The 19232-nt window shown below is 47.0% G+C and overlaps 1 protein-coding gene and 1 long non-coding RNA gene across 7 annotated transcripts in view; one reads left to right on the forward strand and one right to left on the reverse strand.

Annotated features, from left to right (window-relative positions):
• Positions 1-19232, forward strand: part of CSK (C-terminal Src kinase) — a 528738-nt gene that overhangs the window by 361628 nt on the left and 147878 nt on the right. For all 6 annotated transcript variants that reach the window (XM_085643801.1, XM_085643797.1, XM_085643802.1 and 3 more), the window contains one exon: positions 396-461. In XM_085643801.1, the coding sequence (XP_085499927.1) occupies positions 396-461 (66 nt within the window). The remainder of the gene's footprint in view (positions 1-395; positions 462-19232) is intronic.
• Positions 1-19232, reverse strand: part of LOC146860034 (uncharacterized) — a 141466-nt gene that overhangs the window by 52983 nt on the left and 69251 nt on the right. The window contains exon 2 of the long non-coding RNA XR_014978777.1: positions 2048-2254. This is a non-coding gene — a long non-coding RNA (uncharacterized LOC146860034). The remainder of the gene's footprint in view (positions 1-2047; positions 2255-19232) is intronic.

The raw sequence follows: 19232 nt of genomic DNA on the forward strand, positions 1-19232 counted from the left end.
TGTAAATTCTTTATTTAAAATGTGTCCCAGGATCCAGCTCAGTGGTGGAAACTGTGTGCTGCCAAGAACTGTAATTCTAGTCATATGTTATTGCTCAATCTCAAATGATGTCATCCGTGTTTTATCTCTTCTTTCTACACACTATCGCTCATCCTATTTTACCAAATTTTAGCATGCCATCACTCTTCATCATTCTCTTTTTCAGAAATCTCATCATTTATAGCTTTGAACTTTTTTGTACTTCGTTCTGCACCTCATTTATATACTACACATAATCATGTGTCAGTTTGCTTCCTCATTATTGTCTGTCTCTTGTAGGTATTGCTTCTTCTGTTTCTTAATCTTGATTTTCACTACACGTCTCTAACTGATAACTTTATATCTACCCTTTTTAGGTGGTTGGGCTCTCCACAGGAAAGACTTAAAACTGCTGCAAATAATTGGAAAAGGGGAATTTGGAGGTCAGTCTATGATGATTTTGTATATTAGTGTTTGTATTTTATTATGCTTTTGTTTTTTTTAGTTCTACGTATGGTTGGAAATGCAACATGGTTTGTTAATGAAAGTTTCACAGGCACTACCTCATGAAGCTGTACCATAGTTTTTGATCGCAGCAGTCCTCCATCAGTGTATTTTTTGATATACATCAGCGTTTTCTATTTTTTCTATTTGCAGAACTCCAAAACATATTAATATTGAGGAATATCATTTTTTAAATTAATTTCCAGCATTGGATCCTTCATACATGTACATGCTGAATCGTTCCCAGTCTGCAGGCTGGTAACATTTCAACAGTAGTACAAGGAAATTGTCTTGAAACATGCAAACCACAAAGTTCAATAACCCAGTCATCAAATTTTAGCCAATGAGTTGAGAGTGTATGGACCTCCACTCTCCCTACATACATGCGTAGTAAAGATTTCTACTGCACATTCTATGGAGGGAGTCCATCTAAGAGTCCTAATCATGCATCTTCATTCCCCAGATTTTCCTTGGAAATCATTTTTGTCTAGGAAGAGGCAAAAGGAACAAGCATTGGAAATGCAATAGGTCTTGTATTTGCTTGAGTAAGATATATTGGCTTTATAAATGACAATGTCTTTTACCAGTGTGGTATGTGGTGTGTAGTGCAATTGTGTGGTGTGGTGTGAAGTGGACGGGTGTAGTGGAAATATGTGGCATGGTGTGCAGTGGAATTGAGTGGATAGTGATTATGTGCTATTGAGTGTAGAGGAATTATGTGGTGTGGTAGTATGTGTTATGGAGTGGAATTATGTGGAATGGTATTGAACTATGTGGTGTGCTGTTTAATTTTGTGTCATAATGTGAATTCTGTGACGTGGATTGGATGTGTGTGATGTATTTTGTAATTTTGTTGAATTATGTGGTTTGGGATCAAATTATGTGGTGTGGATTGGGAATGTGTGGAGTTGAAATATGTGGCATGGACCTAGAAGGGTGACAGGGTGGATGCAAGAGCAGTTAATAGGTTAAAGGGTGAATGAATGAAAGGATGATGAATGGAAAGATGGGGAAACGTGAAATAATTAATGTCTGAAAGTATGGACAGGTGAATATGTGGACTTATTTATGGGTGGATGTGTGAAAGGACATATATATATATCCTGAATGTCTGGTTCTGTAAATGTATATGGGTGGATGATTAAAGGGTAGAGGGTACTCTCCCAAGGAGAGTAGACTTTGCTTGTCTCATATGTTCAGTGCTAGTATACAGAGGTGGTTAGGCTCTAGTGGTAGGTATTTTAATGTTCTGTTTGAATGACCCTCCCTCAAACATTCTGTCTTTTCACTAGCGTGACCGTAAGGTCTAAAGGGAGTGTCTACGCATTAACCATACAGACCTGTCCATTTCAGCAGAGGGAAATTCCGACCAATCCGAAATGTAAAACGTCTGATGCTCCGTGCCTTGCCAGTGATATGATTACTGCCAACATACAGAGAGGGCAAGCACGCAAAGGACATAGGCATGGAAGGAAACCTACACAGAAATAATGTCGCAAAAAGTTATGAATTATTCACTGTCTACCTTTGTTGGCAGAAGCTGCCAGTAGCTCTCTGGAAGGAAGTCTGCCAATCACCCCCAGGCCGTGCATCTCTTTCCATGACTGCACAGCAGCTCGGTGGAACGAGGGTCATCCAGTCACGTAGTGCTTGTGCAGCATGCACGCTGTAGAGCATCCTGAAGAGCAGACACCGACTCACCCTAGACGCTCTCACACACAGGGCATATTTACTGGAAGAGCACAAGAACACGAGTGATGATTTCAGTAACCAAAAAATACACTGCCAAATTTAGATATTTTTTCTAGAAGTGAATAAAATTGTTATATGCAACTGAATACCGAGGAAGAATCTCTACAGTCACAGCAGCAGTACACACCTTTTTATTGCACGTTCCACAGGATGGCGTTTTCCCAATGTTTTACCAGGAACATTTAAAATGTAGGGCTTTTTACCCCACTTGAGTTTGTTTGTCGTAAAACATGTTGACTTCATCACAAAGCTTAGCCAAGAACAGATTCCCAAAATGTTGTATGGTTGCTGTACATTTGCAAAATATTCCGCTCTTCGGACGACACTGCCTGGAGATTCTAATATCGATGGCAATTTACTCAGCAAGTAAAATAGCAGTTATACCTATGTGCAGGATATTTGTGCTGCCCTTGGGCAGGAAAAAACACAATCCTGTTATTGTTAGTGGAACAACAAGCACTGGTGTACAGGAGGGGGTGCCCCGCTGCGCTTGTAATGCGCAGCACTATGGTCCTCATGTGGTATAACTACACAGCTACCGACTTTGGGACTTGAGAACCGGGTTATAGTCTTTGTGACGGCTCTTCTGTATGTACATAACAAGCATTTGCAATGCAATAGGTCTTGCATTATTAAAGTTCGAGCTATTGGTGTTGCATTATTTAGCAATGCCAATAGCTCAAACTTTAATAATGCGAGACCTATTGCATTGCAATGCTTGTTTATGTTGGTGTTGTAGGCCGACTTGGCAGTCCAATGCAGTGCTGTGGTTGCCCAACTTTTAGATGTGGTTGGCTCTATTGTTTGCCTGTATATGGGTACGGAGGTGTGTACTTGACAAATGTTTCCTATTCTCATGGACTTCTCCTTCAGTGTAAGATCTTTTAACAAGTCTTTAGAAGTACCGCTCTCACTCTAGGACACCAACGGCCTCCAGTACAAATCTACCCTGCAGCCAACATCGCTCAATACAACCCATATACACCCAGAGTCCCAAACGTGACTCATTTGCATATAAAATGAAAAACAGCCAAACCAGGATTTCTACTGCAATGAAGATGCCGGTGTGACGTCTGAAAATTACAAAAACAAGGTCATCACATACATAAATGTGCCACATTCGGTTCTGGAGAGCATGGGATTCAATTGGATGCCTCTTACCCGGCTTCCACTCGTTGCAATTGGGGAGCCTTTTCAGAGTTTATAGGTACTACTACTACTGGACAATAAATTCAAGGGTGCATGTTAAGACGATACCAGCTAAAAGATTTTTCATTTAAAAAAAAAAAACGGCTTGATTAACACAAACCTTTTCAGTGAGTAGTTGTATCTCGGTCCGGTCTAAGATGTGAGTTACAGTCTGATTCACAAAGCTTTTTCTGGAGACTGTGGACTCTGTACACCCTGTACCTATTTGGGAACAGTATATACAGAGCCACTTTCTCACACAGACGCATCACTAACAGGTCGGGGAGCACATCTCCAAAACCACTCAATTCAAGGCATGTGGAGACCCCAACAGAAACAGCTTCACATGAATCACCTAGAGCTCCTGGCGATTTTGGCTCTGAAAGCATTTAAAGTTCAGCTTGTACGCAAAACCATACTCCTTCGTACAGACATGACGGCCATGTACTACATTAAAAAACAGGGGGGGACACACTCCCCTCCAACTGTCCCAGCTAGCACAGAAAATCTGGAGATGGGCCATTCATCCCAAAATCTATCTAACAGATCGAATGGGAACTACATTCTCAAGTCCTCCTCCCATTCTTCCAAATATGGGGCTTCCCAAACATAGAGCTGTTCGCCACGCATCTAAATGCGAAATGCCCAAACTTCGCGTCCAGGTATTCACACCCATTGTCCAAAGGCAATGCGTGTGTATTAATTGATCAGGGATATTTGCTTACGCTTTTCCACCTCTCCTACTCTTTCGATTAATGGTTCCGAAACTCAAACAAACCTCCCTGACGCTAATCCTGGTTTCTCCCACATGGGCATGTCAACCATCCCTATTGGAACTTGCAGTAGTTCCTCATCAAAAACTACGTATTTCACCCAGTCTCCTCACCCAGAGCCATGGAGAGATAAGACATCCAGATCCCAATCAACTCAATCTAGCGATCTGGCACCTGAAGTCCTAGTTTGGCTTTCTAAATCTACCGCCAGACTGTATAAATATCATAAAGGAAGCTGGGCGCCCAACCACAAGAGTCTGCTATGCAGCCAAGTGGAAGCGGTTTGTGATTTACTTTTACAACAACCACATCAACCCGCTTAATGCTTTGGTACAAAACATTATGTTCGAGGCATGTGGGCTGCTGAATTCATATCTGTGCATAGATCGCCGCCTAGTGTTGGGTCCGGATGTTTGCACGTTGTTGTCCTGGAAGAGTCTTCGAAGTATCCTTGGATAGGTGACTCCTCCCCTGGACTACAGTGCGCATGGGCATCCTCTCCATCCTCAGATTGTTTTTTTCCGCCATTGGGTTCGGATGTGCTATCTTAGCTCAAGTTAGGAAAATATTTTTTCGAGGCCAAAAGGCCTTTAGTTTGCGTCGGTACTGTTTATCGATCGGGTTTCGATACAATCCTGTTAGTCTACTAACTTCAGCACCGACTTTTTTCGCATTTACCTGTCCATCGACTACTTCGACGATGGAATCGAGGACGCCATTCAAAAGGTGTCCGGTATGCAATGCGAAGTACCCACACATCGACGTCCATCCGGTGTGCAACAAATGCCTTTCGCCGGACCACGACGAATCGACATGCATGGCCTGTGCCCGGTTCCGTTCCAAGAAGACTCTGCGGAATCGACGAGCGGCGAGACTCGAAGCGCAGCACGCGGCACCGGCCCCAGCAGACATCTTCGACGAGGCCGAAGACGTCGAGGAATTAGAAGTCTTGCCCTCCAGTCCCATTTCCGAACATGAACCCGGATCGGACGAGGTAGACGAGTCACTCTTCCACAGAGGTGAAGACGACACCGAGGTAGGAGACGACGAGGAGGCCTTAGGGGCCGAAGAGAGTAGCTCCAATGATGAACAAGGCCTACCTGTTCAAAACGTTGAATCACCAGTGCCACAGCCTGTGGCTCCAGTCGAGGGATCGCCTTCGGGCCTTACCCAAGACCCATCCCGCAGTTCTTCGGCCCCGCCCTCGGGCCCGGCCTCGGACGTTCAGCGGCAGCCATTACTACATAAACAGGCTGGTTTCCCTACCACAAAACCGAAACCGAAAGCTGCTCTGGTTCCACCGAAACCGAAACTGAAAGTGGCGCTGGTCGGATCGAGGCCTTCGACGCCAGCGCAACGCGTCGGCACCGACCGCACCAAGAGAGACTTCGGTGCCGAACTTGAAGCGGGCGACATTGGAGTCGACAAACGGAAAAAAGCCATCGGCACCGACAAACCTGCTCGGCTACCGGCACCGACGACACCAAGGGCCGTACCGCCTGCTGGGTCTCGCACCGCTCCCTCGACGACACCTAAGCCTCAGGTATCGAAGACTTCGATGGTGATCTCTGCACCTCGACTCGATGAACCGCCGGCGCCGAAAAAATCCACGGCCTCTACCAGCCTGGCCGGTGCCAAGGCCTCGAAGACGCCCCAAGTACGACCTGGTGCGACGCAAGCCAGCAAAACCGCAGCTGTCCTCCAGGACACGTCGGGTTCCGGCTCGATCGGAGCTCCAGCAGCCTCTTCGGTGCCGGCCAACATTACATTCGGCTTGCCTCCGTCGACAATCCCAAAAATGTTCCAACTCAGGACACGGGTCGCCCAACCTACGGTCACACCTGCCGAGACGTCTCCGGCACGTATCATCGACGCCGACACTGGCAGGATGATTCTCCATGACCGAAGGATAACTTCGGAGCCGCCGTTGGACCCTTTCAGGATCCCACTAAAAAGGAAGTTGCCTACAGAATCGGAACCTCTCCTTTATGAACCCTTCCATTCATCCTATCAGGATCCACACCGGTTCTCCCCCACACGCTCCGTTACGGATGCATTGGAGGACTACATAGATGACCAAGTCCCCTACCATGTAGACACGGACCCGGACGACCAGCAGGACCCTGATCTAACTTGGGGCGACCCTGCAGACCCCAGTGCACCTCTCGATGCACAGGACCAACAACTCTATGGGGCAAAAACATCTCCTACGGAGGATACTGCGGCGTTCAACGCTCTTATTGAACGTGCTGCGAATAACCATGGGGTACAGCTTCACTCTGATACCATCGAAGATGACTTTCTAATGGACACCTTTGCATCCTCAGAAAGACATGTAAAGACTCTGCCAATGTTGAAGGGGGTCCTCAAACCAGCCAAGGACATTTTCAAAGAACCCACCAGGGCACGAGTGATAAACCCCAGGATTGATAAAAAATACAGATCAGCACCTGGGGATCCTACTTACATCAGAGGACAATTACCACTCGACTCCATCGTCGTAGCGAATGCACGCAAGAGGGCACACTCGCAAACGACAGGTGACGCTCCTCCCCCGGACAAAGAGTCCAAGGTGTTAGAAACATCTGGCAAGCGAGTTGCCGCCCAAGCTGCCAACATATGGCGCATAGCCAACACTCAAGCGCTCCTTGCTCGCTATGATAGAGCGCATTATGACACACTGGAGCAGATATTCCAACATCTCCCTGACCAGTTCAAGGAAGGCGCAGAAATGCTCATCAGAGAAGGACAGCTACTAACGAACGCTTCCATCAAATGCGCACTAGATGCGGCAGACACGGCTGCCAGAGCCATAAACACAAGCGTCATGCTGCGACGACATGCCTGGCTACGGATCTCAGGATTCAAGCCTGAGGTACAAAACAATATACTGAACCAGCCTGTCAACCCCGACTATTTATTCGGGCCAGAGGTTGACACCACCCTTGAGAAAATAAAAAAGGACACGGACACTGCAAAGTCCATGGGCGCTCTCCAAACTCAGTCCTTTCGGAGCGGCTCCTTTCGTCGCCCCGGAAACAAGGGAGCAGGTAGAGGACAGGGGTCACAACAAACATATAACAAAGGCAATACACAGACCACCTATGATAAAAACACCCGAGGTGGATATCGTGGCTCCAGCACAAAGGGCAGAGGACGCGGCTACGGCAACACCAGGTCCTCCCCCAAGAACAAGCAGTGACGCCCTCTCCCTTCCTCCCGACCACATAACACCTGTCGGGGGAAGGCTACAAGGGTTCCTGTCCACGTGGAATTCCATCACCACGGACAGGTGGGTCAAAGATATTGTAAAATACGGTTACTGTCTGGAGTTAACCTCCACTCCACCCACAATACCACCAAGAAGCCGTCCTATGTCCTCAGAGCACTTAACGCTCTTACAGCAAGAAGTGCAAAGTATGCTTCTAAAAGGCGCTATAGAGGTCGTACCCATCCACGAGCAGGGTGCGGGAGTGTACTCCCTCTACTTCTTAATTCCAAAAAAGGACGGGTCGCTCAGACCTATATTAGACCTGAGACCCCTGAACCAGTACATTCTTTCAGAGCACTTTCACATGCTCACTCTACAGCAAGTCCTTCCGCTTCTCAAGCAGGGAGACTTCCTAGCCACACTGGACCTCAAGGATGCGTACTTTCACATACCCATCCACCCCTCACACAAAAAATACCTCAGGTTCACTGTTCAGGGGCAGCACTATCAGTTCAAAGTCCTTCCCTTCGGCGTGACAACAGCGCCCAGGGTTTTCACGAAGTGCCTAGCTACAGTGGCAGCACATCTACGGAGGCAGCATATACACGTCTACCCCTACCTAGACGACTGGCTCGTTCAAGCGAAGTCAGCCCAGCAATGCGCAAGCCACATGTCCCGCACCATTCATCTTCTTCACAGTCTGGGATTCTCACTAAATTATCCAAAGTCCCATCGCCAGCCCCCTCACGTACAACAGTACCTAGGTGCGACTATAGACACTCTGGCGGCCACAGCTCAGCCAAATTTAGTGAGGATCAACAGCATACAACTGCTGATCTCCAAGTTCAAACCCAATCACTCACTTCCAGCGCGAGTGTTTATGCAGTTGATAGGCATGATGGCCTCCTGCATCTTCATAGTCCCGCACGCGAGATTACATATGCGCCCACTTCAGGAGTGCCTAGCACGTCAGTGGAATCAGGCTCAAGGACAGTTGAAAGACCTAGTGTTGGTGAGCGGTCGGGCATACAACTCTCTGCATTGGTGGAACCCACACAACCTTTGCAAGGGCCGACCATTCCAAGAGCCTGTCCCACAAATAGTACTGACAGCGGACGCGTCTCTCCAGGGATGGGGAGCTCATGTACTCCACTACACAGTGCAGGGACTATGGACAACACAACAAAAGAAGTTGCACATCAACCTTCTGGAACTGATGGCAATCTTCCTAGCCATGAAGGCATTCAAAGTACATCTATGCAACAAGGTCGTGTTGATTCGGACGGACAACATGACCGCAATGTACTACATACAGAAACAGGGAGGAACACACTCTCCACAGTTGTCTCATCTGGCTCAGAGCATGTGGAAGTGGGCCATTCAAAGGAACATGTTCCTCATGGCGGAACACCTCCCTGGCAAGGACAACCAGATGGCGGATCTGCTCAGCAGACACAGCCACCAGATGCACGAGTGGGAGTTACACCCATCAGTACTCCAACCGTACTTCCAGCAGTGGGGTTATCCGGAGATAGACCTATTCGCGACAAGCAAAAACGCAAAATGCCAAAGCTTCGCCGCCAGGTTCCCACATCCGCAGTCGCAGGGCAATGCGATATGGATGAACTGGTCCGGCAGATTTGCGTACGCTTTTCCCCCAGCGCCATTGATACCGCTAGTGGCCCGCAAACTCCGACAACACTCCCTGACACTCGTCCTAGTTGCTCCCACGTGGGCACGCCAGCCGTGGTACACCACCTTCCTCGAACTTTCCGTGGTGCCGCATCAAAGGCTGCGGATCAAACCCGCGCATTTGACGCAGAACCATGGAGAGGTTCAGCACCCAGATCCGCAACAGCTGAACCTGGCGATCTGGCTCCTGAAGTCCTAGAGTTTGGCTATCTCAACCTGCCACCTGACTGTATGGACATCATCAAGGAGGCCAGGAGACCCACTACCAGAGCTTGCTATGCAGCCAAATGGAAAAGGTTCGTCATTTATTGCGGTAATAATGACATCAACCCGCTGGACGCATCCATCCAAAACATCATCTGTTATCTCTTACACCTCTATCGATGCAATCTGGCGTACACCTCTATACGTGTCCATTTGACCGCAATCTCAGCCTATCTGCAAACCAGGCAGCACCTCTCTCTATTCAGAGTGCCTGCCATCAAAGCATTCTTGGACGGGCTCAAACGAGTCATTCCACCTAGTCACCCACCGGCTCCAATGTGGAACCTCAACTTGGTCCTCACACGCCTGATGGGTCCACCCTTTGAACCTCTACACTCCTGCGAGATTCAATTCCTTACCTGGAAAGTGGCCTTCCTAATAGCGATCACTTCCCTAAGAAGAGTTAGTGAACTCCAGGCACTAACCGTTCAAGAGCCATTTATTCAGGTTCACGCCAACAGGGTCGTACTACGTACCAACCCCAAATTCATGCCCAAGGTAATATCGCAGTTCCACATGAATCAGACCATTGAACTGCCCGTTTTCTTCCAAAACCCACAAACTGTTGCAGAAAGGGCACTACATACACTAGATGTACGGAGGGCCCTCATGTACTACATCGACAGGACTAAACCATTCAGGAAGACAAAACAACTGTTTGTTGCCTTTGCCCCACACCACAAAGGTAACGCCATCTCCAAAGCAGGGATAGCCAGATGGATAGTTAAGTGTATTCAAATCTGTTATCAAAAGGCAAAACGCACATTAACTATTCCACCACGGGCCCACTCAACACGTAAGTTGGGGGCTTCCATGGCCTTCCTAGGAAATATTCCCCTGCATGATATATGCAGAGCAGCCACATGGTCCACTACACACACATTTACAAAACACTATTGCGTAGATGTGCAGTCAAAACAGCAGGCAGCTGTAGGACAGGCTGTTCTCAAAACACTTTTTCAGACCGCTGCAGCTGGCACGGGTAGCCGCCGCCAATAGAGGGCACTGCTATGTATTCTATGCACAGATATGAATTCAGCAGCCCACATGCCTCGAACTGAATATGCTACTTACCAGTATGCATCTGTTCTTGGCATGTAGGGCTGCTGACATTCATATCGCCCTCCCTCCTCCCCGGCGCCTGTCGCAGCTGCAGCTCTCAGAATTACTGTATAGCATGGTCATCACTTTCTGTATCTACTCCATCACTGCCACAATGGCGAAAAACAATCGGAGGATGGAGAGGATGCCCATGCGCACTGTAGTCCAGGGGAGGAGTCACCTATCCAAGGATACTTCGAAGACTCTTCCAGGACAACAACGTGCAAACATCCGGACCCAACACTAGGCGGCGATCTATGCACAGATATGAATGTCAGCAGCCCTACATGCCAAGAACAGATGCATACTGGTAAGTAGCATATTCAATGCTGTTTGTTACATCTACAACATTCCAATTTAGCATACACATCTATCCGCTTACATCTTGCTGCAATAGCTGCATACCTCCAAAATAGGCAGCATCTGTCTCTTTTTCGAGTACCTGTCATTGAAGTATTTATGGAGGGACTCGAGTATTCCACCAAGACTTCCACCTGCCCCGGTGTGGAATCTCAATATTGTTCTCACCAGGCTGATGGGTCCACCCTGTGAACCATTGCATAGATGTGAACTGCAATTTCTTACATGGAAAGTGGCTTTTCTGGTTGCTATTACATCACTCCGAGTCAGTGAGATCCAGGCATTAACCATAGATGAACCTTTTTTGCAGATGCACCAAAACAAAGTGGTTCTTTGGACCAACCCTGAATTCCTTTCTAAAGTCATTTCTGCCTTTCACATTAATCAATCGGTTGAGTTGAGTTACCAGTTTTCTTCCCTCAACTAGATTCAGTAGCGGAACGTGCTCTACACACACTAGATGTCAAACGAGCATTGCTGTATTACATTGAAAGGACAAAATCTTTCCGTAAAACGAATCCTCTTTTTGTAGCCTTTGCTCCACCACACAAGGGCAATGCCATATCAAAATCGGGTATTGCAAGGTGGATTGTTAAGCATATTCAAATATGCTATGCAAAGGCTAAACGAAAATTACCAGTCCGCCCCTAGAGCACACTCTACACGTAATCCGGGGGCTTCTATGGCATTCTTAGGAAATATACCCATAGATGACATATGCAAAGCTGCAACATGGTCTACCCCTCACACATTCACAAAACATAACTCTGTGGATGTCATAGCGGCACAACAAGCTAGAGTAAGCCAGGCAGTTTTACGTACACTATTTCCGACTACTGGAACAGCTACAGGTTAGCCACCGCAATGGGAAATAACTGTTGTATAGTCTATGCAAAAGCATATGATCTACAGCTCATATGCCTCGAACGGAAAATGCTACTTACCAGTATGCATCTGTTCTTGGCATGTAGAGCTGTAGAATCATATGCGCCCACCCGCCTCCCCGGGTACCTATGCCTGTTGCAGTTGCATCTTACTTAGATGCATACTTTCATGGATATCTCCTTCTAACTACTCTTTCTGACTCCATTATCACCCGCTGCGGGAAAACAAACTAACAATGGAGTGGATGACCAAGCGCACTATCACCTAAGGGAAGTAGCATTTTCCTTCCCACTCTTGTTTTAGGTGGTGGGCCCAGTCACGAGGCAGCTCCTGCAAAAAGTCTTCCAGTAAGTCAGTCTAGTCACAAACGTTATAAAGCTAAGTGGGACTCTACCCCATCTCGCCACTCAATCTCACTTTTCATTAAACCTATTGGTCTGATCTTTCTTTCATGTGCTTTCTGTCTGTTTAGTGCTTTGTCCTTTGCAGTACAGTTACAGTTACAGGCTCATGCTGCAATATTGCCTTATGTATTATTAAAAGTTAAATGGAGAATTTGGGAATAAATAGCCTAAGGCCTTCTAGGTTTTGCCTTCACTTAAAAAAAAACAGCTTTTCTCCGCCTGGAAATATTCACAGTCAGTTGGAAATCAAGTGTTTTGGACTACTTGTACATGCTTATGACTTCAGAAAAGAAAACTATCAAATAAGTAGCCTTTCCCTCTTAAGCATCTGAGTTTGAATGCTTAAAACCGAAGACAACTACAAGATGGCTGTTTTTATGACTTCTGCAGTAAATTTAACATTCATTATTTGCCATGGGTGATTTCCAGCAAATTAGCCAACACCTCCACTAAGGCACTCTTATCCCCATGGCCAGACTTGAATCCGGATTGGGTTTCATCACAAATGTTCTAATCTAAATATGCGCCTGCAGCATACTGGCAAGCAAGGGATAGGTGAAAAACCTCTTGAAACACTAGGTTCAGATGTAAGTTTTTTTTTTTTAAGTTATTGAGGGGTTTATTTTTGAAGCAAGAGAGAATGAGCGTTCCGGAAGGTGTTGCATTAATCACTGGTTTTCAGAGGTATATAATCTTGCATGATGATTTCAGAGCTAACATGGGACTTGGCCATATCTCTTTTTGAGCAGACAACCAGGAACAACATTCTTTATACATGCCAGAGTGAACTAGAACACAAGAACTAGAGGGTATAGAGTCCGAGTTGAACTCGGAGGTGTTTGTAATATCACAAATTTCCAGAGATGGCAAAAGCAATGCCTTTGCACCGGTGTATCAGTCACCTTACGGTGTCCACCTCTGTAAGTATCGGGCTATGGTGTCACAAAATGTTTTTTTTTTAGATATTGAAAAATCAGTCAAGGGATTCAAGCGTTTTTTTGCAGTGCTAAATTGGTTTTGAGGTAGAATTAGAATAGGGATAATATTGGATAACCACAATTTCCTCCTTTTGATAAAATGTAGAACAAATAGTTTCAAGTGTTGAATTTCGGAAGGGTTTTACGGCTACAGTGACTAAGAACTTTATTCAGTAGGTCGAATGGTACAGGGCACAGTTCCAGTACATGAAGTGAAGAGCAAAAAGTCCTAGGGGCTGGACGGATGCTATTTCCTCATGAATGGTACTAGACAGATTAGGAGCTGTGAATGCTTATTTCACTTTGCAGTTCTGCAAAGCACCTCAACAACTTCAGCTGTAGTCATGCAGTTCTTGTGTTCATACGTTGACAATAGTGGACAGCTCACTCTTGAGCGACCTCATGTATGCAAGGTGCTGGGCTTACTACTTGTCTTATTCTTGATCAGGATTATGCTGCTTTTACTATTTTGAAAAGCTCCAGCTTGTTGCAAGAAGTTTGCAGCAGCAGGGCTCCTCTAGTACGAAATACAGGTGCTGATCTTGAGGTCTAATACAGCAAAATCTGCTTTCCAAACATCTCAAAATTGGAGCACATTCTAACCTGTTTAAAAATGCAAAGATCTTCTCCCAGTATGATTTGACTTTGGGACAGTAATATATGAGATGGGCCAGATCCCCCCTTCCCTTATTACAATTCCAGCACTGGTCATTGGTGTTCGGTCGCCAGGCACGCTGGGGTCCAGCATATTTTGTGTAGTGTCCAGAACTTTGTCTGATAGTACCGGGGATATCTTTCTTTGCATTGGGGAGGACCATATCATCTGGGTCTCGTTTTCGCTAAGTGTGTCTCCAAGCTGGGATTCCCAGTATTTCTGTGTCTTTTCATTAAGTTTGGTTGAGCTGGGCCTTAGGAGTCTATAGAGGTGTGATACCTGGTGGCCTATTTTATTGAGGTTGGTCATATATTGGATGATTGACGGCTTGGTATCGGAAAGTCTCGCTTTGGTCAGTGCTGTTTTGATTTTATATAGTTCTATGTCTGGTAAATTATGTTTGATTTTTAGCATACTGAAAGTGGTGGGATTCCCTCCCTCTTCGAGTTGTATAGGGTGGGAATCCCTGTTCTTCCCCCACGAATCCATAGAGAATGGTTTGCCCCTGTATTTTATCTTAGTGTTTGCCCACAGAGATTCCCATCTTGAGATTTTTATGCTGTGTTCCATCTTCTGGTCTACCTTCAGTAGGGCGTTTCTGGTATTTTTGAGTATTGGGTTTGCTACTAGCATGTGTTTATTGGCTGTTAGTAGGGCTAAGGGTTCAAGATTGTTTAGTATGGCTCTCTCTAGTCCCAGCCAAACTGGTGTGTATTCCTGGTCGGGCAGGATCTATTAACGCCCCTGTTTTGCCAAGATGGCCGTTTGGAAGGTTTTAAAATCCGCCAGGTTTAACCCCCCAGTTTTTCCCCAATCTTAATTTTTTAAGGCTTATCTTTGCTTTTTTATCTCGCCAGATGAAGTTATTCAGCATCTTATCTATTTTGCGATGGAAGTCGTCAGTGAGTATTAGAGGGAGCATATTTGCCAGGTAGTTGACCATTGGGGTGACCATCATCTTTACTGTCTCTATCCTCCCCCAACCAAGTAATGAATTTAGGTGACCAGCCCTCCAACAGCATCTTTATCTTGTCCAACATTAGTTTTTCATTGCGTTCGTTTGTTTTTAAGGTCATTCCCAAAGTATATACCCAGGTATTTTACGAAACTAGTTTGCCAGGCAAGGCCCGAAATCCCCAGTATGTCTTTTGTGGTGTGTATGTTGAGTGGTTTGCATTCTGACTTGTCTTTGTTGAGTTTATACCCGGAGAGGGCTGAATATCTATCTATGGATTCCATGAGGACCGTGATAGAGGATTTAGGGCTTTCTGTGACAACGAGAATGTCATCCGCGTATGCTGCTAGTTTGATTGTGACCTCATTGATGGTGACTCCTTTCATCTCTTCATTGGCCTCGATGTCCTTAATCAGAGGCTCTAGAGCTAGTAGGAACCGCGAGGGGGACAGGGGGCAACCTTGCCTTGTCCCTCGCTGCAGGGTGAATGGCTCTGAGACAGCCCCACGACGATACGAGCCGTGGGTTTTACGTATAGAGCCATTACTTTCAGCGTGAAAGAGTTTCCCAGGTTGAAGGTCCGCATGCACTGTTCAAGGAAATGCCACGAGACCCTATCGAACGCCTTCTCCGCGTCTAGTGTGATGGTCACCGCTGGTTTGTCGGACTTGGCAGCTCTATCCAGAATATTGCATAGGAGTCTGGTGTTATCGTGTGACATGCGTGTCTTGAAGCCAACTTGTGTGTTACTTATAAATTGTGGTAGTACCTTATTAAGCCTTGATGCCAGAATTTTTGCGTATATCTTGCAATCAACGTTAATCAGCGAAATCGGCCTGTAATTTTGGGGCAACTGGGTGTTTTTGCCTTCCTTGGGGATAACTATAATATTAGCTTCGGACATGGTATGTGAGACCATCCCCGCCCCCTCGCAGTGGTTAAAAACTTTTTTCATAGTGGGTTGTAAGAGAGTTAAAGTATTTGTTAGGACAGATGTAGACTCACAACAAGACAGAGACTTACTCGATCTCCTACTAACAGCAGGTGTAAAAATGGTAATAAATGGAAAGACACCTCCAAGGCAACGTTCAAGGGATGACTCAATTGGCTGACGTACCTCAGAGGAGCGGATACAGTGGCCCTACGAGACTCACCGTGGAGACAGCCCGGCAGGAAAATGTGGGCATCCCTGGACAAGTACCTAGACCCCTATGACCTGCCCTGAAAAGGCCTAATATAACGACCCGGATAGCAACCCTCAGTAGACAGAGCGAGCAGGCTAACTCTACCTATATGAGATATCTCTTCTCTCGCTCTGCCCTGCTTCCTTTTCCCTGTCCCTCTCTGTGCTTTCTGTGACCCATACGAGGACAGTGGGTGGGGGGCAGCCAAAATAGGCAAACTGTACCATAACTAACACAGCCAACGTGGGCTGCCCTGTAACAACAAGCAATGCTAAGTGCATGTTGTTATGTTATATGTATGTGCTATGTTTTATGTTGTATGTCATTTGTATGTGACAAAATAATAATAAAAATCTATTGAAATTTAAAAAACAAAAATTGGAGCACATTGTCTCGAAGTCCGGACGAACCATACAACCCAGTTGATGTTGATTTATACATTGGAGGCACTGGCAATTAGACAGAGGCAAATTCAAAGCAATCCTCAAACCTGAAGAAAAAGCATTGCCCTTTACCATCTGTTTTAGGCAAGTGGTACAGAGAAGGAATATCTACCAACAATCTGTATCAAAAACTATAGGTTCGAGGCATGTGGGCTGCTGAATTCATATCTGTGCATAGATCGCCGCCTAGTGTTGGGTCCGGATGATTGCACATTGTTGTCCTGGAAGAGTCTTCGAAGTATCACGAGATAGGTGGCTCCTCCCCTGGACTACAGTGCGCATGGGCATCCTCTCCATCCTCAGATTGTTTTTTTCCGCCATTGGGTTTGGATGTGCTTATCTTGGCTCAAGTTCGGAAAATCTAGTTTAAGGCCAAAAGACCTTTAGATTTCGTCGGTATTGTTCGCGTTCGGTATCAACCAGCTTATTTGTGTTCTAGTAACTTCTTCACGCTTTTCGGATCCACTTCGGTCCGAACATCGATCAATGCTCGACGATGGAATCGAGGACTCCTTTTAAAAGATGTCCTTTATGCCATGCGAAATACCCACACATCGATGTCCATCCGGTGTGCAACAAATGTCTCTCACCGGATCATTATGAGTCGAAATGTATGGCCTGTGCCCTGTTCCGCTCGAAGAAGACTCTGCGGAATCGACGGGCAGCGAGATTGGAGACACAGCGGCGCCTGACCCGGTTAACATCTTCGGCACCGAAGATGAGGAGGTCGAGAGCGTAGAAGACATAGACTCCAGCCATGCTTCCGAACGTGAATCCCGATCGGAAGACGATGATGAGGTGATCTTGGAGGACGAAGACGTCGTCGGCGAGGTAGGGGACGACGATGAGTCCCTTGGGGCTGAGGAAGATAGCTCCAGCGAAGAGCTAGGCCTACCCGTCGATACGGAGGCCGAAAGACAGTCGTCATAAGGCTCAGGTCGAGGGATCGCCTGCGGGCCTTACCCAAGATCTATCACACAGTTCTTCGGCCCCGCCTCAAGGCCCGGTCTCGAACATTTCACAGGAGCCATTAATATCGAAGACGACTGGATTTCATTCGGTGAAACCGAAACCATCCGTCGCACTGGTTCCATCAAAACCGAAAGTGAAACTGGTTGAGATCGGATCGAAGGCCTCGAAGCCCTCCACTCCTTCGACGCCGGCACGGGTCGTCGGCACCGAACACACCAAAAGGGACTTTGGTGCTGAGCTCACCAAAACAGGTTAAGGCACCGAGCCAAAGAAGAAGTCCCTCGGTCCCCACAAGGCGCCTCAGCCTATGGCACCGAAGACTGCGGCCCAACCCACCAAGGTCAGGGTGGTCGATCCGTCTGCGTCGACATCAAAAAGTGCGGCGCCTACCAAATCATCGGCTCCAAGGAGCGTCGATACCAACCTTCGGATCGACGACCCACCCACTGGGAAAAAGTCGGCTACCGCTTCGACGCCTGCCTCCAAGGTGCCTATCGGTTCCAAAGCGCCATCTGCGTTCAAATTGCAACAGGTCTCAGCGTCGTTGCAACGCATCAGGGACCAGGCGAGCCTCGAACCTAAGTCGGGTCCCGAGACGCACAAGGCCGCAAAAGCACACTCGGCGCCGGCGCACATCACATTTGGACTGCCGCCGCCCAAGGCACCGAAAATGTTCGAAATTCGGACACGTGTCCATCAAAAACAGACACTATCCGCTAGCCAAATCGATATCGAGCCTTCACACGAACACTTTATCGACGCCGAAACTGGTAGGCTGCTGCTCCGCAAGCGGAAGATCACGCCAGAGAAGGGTTTGGACTCTTACAAAATTCCTCTAAAACAAAAACTGCCAGCAGGTTCCACACCAGTGCTTCACGAAACCTTTCAGCCCTACCTTCAGGACCCACCGTCCTTTTCTCCTACGCATTCTGAGGCAGACGCCGGAGAGGACTATATAGGGGATGATACCACTTATCCGGTGGACCTCGATCCTGATGATCACATTCACGACCCGGAACAGGCTTGGGGAGACCCCACCGACCAGGGTAACGCACCAGATGCTCCGGACACGCAGCTTTACAATATAAAGACATCTCCCACGGAGGATACTGCTGCCTTTAATGTCCTTCTAGAACGGGCTGCTGCCAATCATGGAGTTGAACTCCATTCTGACACTGTAGAAGATTTCTTAGTGGACACCTTCGCCTCCTCTGAGAAAACCGTCAAAACTCTGCCAATGTTAAAGGGGGTTCTAAAACCTGCAAAAGACATTTTTAAAGAAACAACCAGGGCACGGGTGTTAAACCCCAGAATCGAAAAAAAATACAAGCCCGCACCCGGAGACCCTATGTACATTAAGGGTCAGTTACCATTAGACTCCATGGTTGTCTCTAATGCTCGCAAGCGTGCACATTCACAAACAACGGGTGATGCTCCTCCCCCCGACAAGGAGTCCAAAGTGCTGGAGACATCAGGCAAAAGGATTGCAGCGCAAGCAGCAAACATCTGGCGCATTGCCAACACCCAGGCACTCCTGGCCCGTTATGATAGGTCACACTATGACACACTAGAATCATTGCTACAACACTTGCCAGATGATTACAAAGAGGCAGCGGAGCTCCTTATCAGAGAGGGCCAACTCCTTACAAATGCGTCCATCAAATGCGCACTAGATGCGGCCGACACTGCAGCGAGGGCGATCAACACTAGCGTAATGTTGAGGAGGCACGCATGGTTGTGAATTTCAGGCTTCAAACCTGAAATTCAGAACAATATCCTCAATCAACCTGTCAACCCAGACTTTTTATTTGGCCCCGAGTTTGACACTACCCTCGAAAAAATTAAAAATCAATGGGGGCTCTGCAGTCGCAGCAGTTTCGGAGTGGCTCCTTTT

Source organism: Triturus cristatus, chromosome 3_1 (genome assembly GCF_964204655.1).
Source record: "Triturus cristatus chromosome 3_1, aTriCri1.1, whole genome shotgun sequence".
NCBI classification, from domain to species: domain Eukaryota; kingdom Metazoa; phylum Chordata; class Amphibia; order Caudata; family Salamandridae; genus Triturus; species Triturus cristatus.